At 41.6% G+C, this 4678-nt stretch overlaps 1 protein-coding gene across 1 annotated transcript; it reads right to left on the bottom strand.

Annotated features, from left to right (window-relative positions):
• Positions 1-574: 574 nt before the first annotated feature.
• On the bottom strand, positions 575-3412 carry RB195_013372 (uncharacterized protein; the record flags this gene model as incomplete). The annotated part of the gene is made up of 2 exons (XM_064203153.1): positions 575-762; positions 3367-3412. 2 exons carry the CDS (start codon positions 3410-3412, stop codon positions 575-577), a joined length of 234 nt encoding a protein of 77 aa, XP_064059034.1.
• Positions 3413-4678: the final 1266 nt, after the last annotated feature.

Below are 4678 nucleotides of genomic sequence, written 5' to 3'. Positions count from 1 at the left end.
AGAAATGAGAGACCTCGAATTTGTAGTCACAGTAGGAATCAAATTTCAAAAAATCGAGCAAGGTAGTGAACAGATTCATTGCGTTTGGCAAGTAAATTCCTATTCATTATGAATAAATTCTATGTTCTCCCTTTTTGTTTGTTTGTTGTTGTTTTTGCTGGAAAGGAATTCTATGACATTTCGGATTTTGCACGTCAACATTTTGAATGACGATGACGAGGGAACGAAACAACTGGAAAAGATGCTGGGACCATCATATTCGATGAGAACGTTTCATGAATCTAAATGTCGAATGTAGGAGAGGATTTTCTCCTTGAAAAAGTTGTTCAAGCATTTTTTTCTCCGCGTTTTTCTTTCTTATTTTAAAGACTGTATTAGCTCTAGCTAATTGACATTAATAAAATTGATATTATAGTCAGTAATTAGAAAATTTGATAGGACGTATTCTTCTCTATCGAAGGAACTCAAGAACTCATGAAGTGGATTTTTTTCCACTAGGATCTCAGTTTATTAACTACGTCAAGAGTCGTGACTCAGGCTCTTCCAAGATTTTCTTCGTTTCTCTGCGTTTCCGTCATTCATACGCATCTCCCTCATAACCCGACACTCTCGTGTCGCTGGCATAAGAGTCCTTTGAGAGGACACTCGCGGCCGCACGAATGAGACACGATAGCGGCGGCGACGGCTGCGACGATGGCGATGGTTGGGGTGGGCGACGACGATGGTCGTGGTTAGTGTCGATTCGGATTTGGGATACGCCGCCTGGAATCATGATACAAATCCACCATAAGGGGCGTAATTATTGCATGTCGCAGGCAGCGAAATTGCACAGGGAGCCCCGACGAGATTCAGGCAGGAAAACGTTTCGCGATAATCGGAGAAATTTGAAAAATTATGCGCTTAGGGAAGACGACCTTAAAAAAACTTTTGTTGTATTTTTGCATTTAATCTCAACTTAATGGAAATTATCCCGTTTCAGATCCACTACTTCAGTTTTCCACTTGGCCGGATCGTGGTTAGTACATTTCTTGTCGTCCGACCGTGCATCACTGTGGTCTGATTGTTCAGGGGTTTGTCCGGATAGCCCTTGGTTACAGTGCTGAACCTAAACCGAGGATTTCATTATGGACAGCGTTCGACGTGCCGCCAATCTTTTTTCTTTCTGGCTCTCCGGATTCAATGCTTGTTCCAGATAGCGATACAGTTTGCAATGATGCGCTAATATCGACAGCTGTTCTAGTTAATTTTTAAAAATCCAGGACGACGCTGTTTATGCGAAAATCTGCCAACATATGTGAATAAAAAGACGAGATTTACCGGAAAGATCCGTCGTCTTTGTTCATTTTTGTAGAGAACGTAGTTTTCTTTTTTTTTTTTAAAAAAAAGTCCTTTAGAAAGGATGACACATGATTTTCAGGGTTCACTGCAAACTATTCAAGTGCTCGTAATCCTACAAGGTTTTGGAACTTCACAGTAAGGCTTATTGATCTTCAGCTAGTTAAAAATTGCAAGTTCCACGAAAAAAAAAACTTGCAATTTTTTGCCAACGTGATTTATTACAAAGCCACCTATCCAATTGATCTAACACTCTGCGGATTAAAGGATGTCGTATATTTTTGTTCATTACTGTAAAATTCTGTGCAGGATTCTGAGATGAATAAACCAAAATTAATGTCTATACTATTAACGATTTGCTTCTATTTCATTTTACAATTTTTTGTCTGCAAAACTCTGACGCAATAGTCGAAATCAGGCAGTTATCGTCAAATATTTGAAATAATCATTCTGTGAGAATCTCTGATTATTTATGATCCGTCCCAAACCTGATCGATAATTCTGGATCGTGCCCAGTTGTGCAAATAAATAATATTTTGAATGCGTACCGTTCACGAGTCAGCTGTACAATCAACCAAATCAATCAGAACATGCATCAACCCTATCAATCAATAATGTGAACACAATCAACGATTTGTCTGAATTTTATTGGATTCTCGTAAAAAAACACACTCTCCGTCTCTGCGTGAAACAATAAATATGCAGTTAATCAATAAATCGACACTATATCTTTAAAGAAGTAGAAATTTACAGTAATCTTAAGGTCAAAGGATAACGGATATTGAGCTATTTAGAACTGAGAATACGAAGGCCGCATACTAATTCATCACATAAGGAGCTGGCTAGGGGTACTTTCATGACTTTGAGCCTCTTCCATTTTCCCACGCTAATCAATATTCCCACACTTTTCGTTTGTCTTCTGTTGTGTGTGTGATGTTTACTCGTGTTCAACACACACATACACTCTTTGTGGCCGAGGTAAATATTAGGAGGCGGGAAATTCAAATATTTGTAAAATAGTGTGTGTAGATGAGGAAGAAGCCTGTTGACACATGGACGTATTTGCTTACGTTTGTATCATCCAAGCCGATGTTCGGGAAGAATTTCTAGTTCCGGGGTTATTATGGAAAGAGCAGCAATGGTGGACTATGGAGTAGAGCACAGATAATTCGCGTGGTAGCGGATTCTGATAAAATATATCGCAAAAATCGTATACCATATGTTTTCGGGTAAAAATGTCAAAAATCCAGGGGTAATCAATTATAAAACTTTGAAGAAAGGTACCAGTTCTCTGCAAAGGATGCATATTGATCAACGGCAACAACCGCTGACTGGGCTTGGTCGATTTCATCTCAAGAGCGCGCTAATATGACATCCAATATCCGCAATTTTGATCTTTGGCTCTCCCAGAGAACACAATACTCTAGCCTGAGGGCAAATCACCATCGAGAATCTGCAGATAGGCGTAGATTTGCTTGCATTGTGGCTGTTTCCTCAACTCCTTAACTCACGGAATTATCCCTTAAAATCATATCCAGGCCCAAGAACTACATAAAGTACGCTTTCAAGAGAGCATTGCTGATCTCTGATCAACCGAAGTTCCTGACAAACCGAAAACTCACGAGAATGGAAGGTTTCTGACGCCTAGTTATCGACTATGGGATCCCCTTGATCAAGGGCCACACCTAGGTGGCCGATTCATGAGAGCGCATCAAAAAATTGATCCCAAATTGAAAGACTGGGTCCAAACAGGGTCCATGCAGCACTAATACATCTTCAAAAGAAGCGAATGGGAATGGACTTGACAGGTTACCTGCTGCTACCAGGTTTCCTTCGTCTCGCTGACTTTACGTGACTCATACCAAACGCCTCAACTCCTCGATTCTCAACCGTCCGTCAGTACCCTCAATCAATCAATGCCTCTACCGTAACTGCTCTCGCCGAGCTCCGCTTCGATGACGGACGATGACGACGACGAAGCGCGTGTGAATCATACAGTTTCCTTGTCGTTATTTCGGCTCAATGTCTCACCTGCTCTATCGACCATCCACACTCCTAGCGGACCTCTATCTCTCATCGTGGACTGGATTATTCTCGACGCTGACGTTGAGCAAACACGCCCGCATATCCACCGCCACCACCACCAGCACCACCATCACCGTCGCCTCCTCCCCCACTCCTCTCCTCAACGAAAATATACGAATCGCTATAGCAGAAATCGAGGGACCATACGTAACGTAGGTGAAAATGAATGCGAGAAGTTTGACGTATGGTATTGGTCGAGTAGCGTTAGGTTACGTGTGAACGCAGCAGCCGGGTGGCGCTGTTCTGTTGTTTAGTTACGTCGTCCAGCACCAGGAAAAGCTAATATTGGTTTTCTCGGTTTGGTTAACACATGCGGACACTCACATGCAAACAAATGCAATTGAAGATTCGGCCAAGATATCCACGTGCACCCTTTTTTGGACCACTCCACGTGTTTCGGGCTACTTGATGTGGTTTCAAGAACGTAGGAGAGGAATCAGAGTCGGCCGACGCTGGCCTGGGTCACCTGTATACTTTACAAGTGCCTCTTCCCTCACCTTGACGTTAATCAGAGAAATTCAAAACTAACTGAAGAAAGATAACTATTCAAAAAATCTAATACGAGGATTTTTTCAGGATGGGCGCGCATTCTGGGACCTTATGGGGCTAAAATCAGAGCCAATCAGCTATTACTCTCGTCCTTCTCGTTCTCACAAGCTTACAAGTTCAGGATCCGTACTACCAGCTGGAAACATATTATTCATGACCTTTCCTAGTGAAACGGTAAAATGATCCGATAGCACAGCTAATGGGTTCCATAAGCTGTTCAATCAGACCTTCTTATGGTCTTATGGATTTTTGGAATTTGAATTTTTATTAGTTTCCGCATCCCCAAGGCCTACGATATCACTTATTCCAAAATTTTCCCGGTCCTTTAGCTTGAGGCTGAAAATCATTGTGGTTACCATTATCAGCTCTTAAAAATCAAGGCAACTAAGAGAAAAATCAATTTGTAATCTATATTCTACAAAAAAAAAATAAACTAGAAACATTGAGCGCACCATGTGCATTTGGAATGGCAAGACGGAAAACTAGAATCCGGTATCAACGAAGCAAAAAAGAAAGAAAGAAAGAAAGAAAGTGGCGTGAAATGAAAATGAAAGAAAACGATAAGTGAAGATATAGGAGAAAAAGATGAAGAAAAGGAATACATAGTATGTGCCTGGCTGAGTATCAGCGACGACGACGACGACGACGATTGATTCGGCGGACGGTGATTGTTGGATTCGACAGTGGACGAGCGATCTGTGGCTGGGAA

Source organism: Necator americanus, chromosome V, assembly GCF_031761385.1.
Source record: "Necator americanus strain Aroian chromosome V, whole genome shotgun sequence".
In the NCBI taxonomy this organism is placed as follows: Eukaryota; Metazoa; Nematoda; class Chromadorea; order Rhabditida; family Ancylostomatidae; genus Necator; species Necator americanus.
The sequence above is the reverse complement of the archived record's forward strand: the minus strand, read 5'-3'. Positions and strand labels throughout refer to the sequence as shown.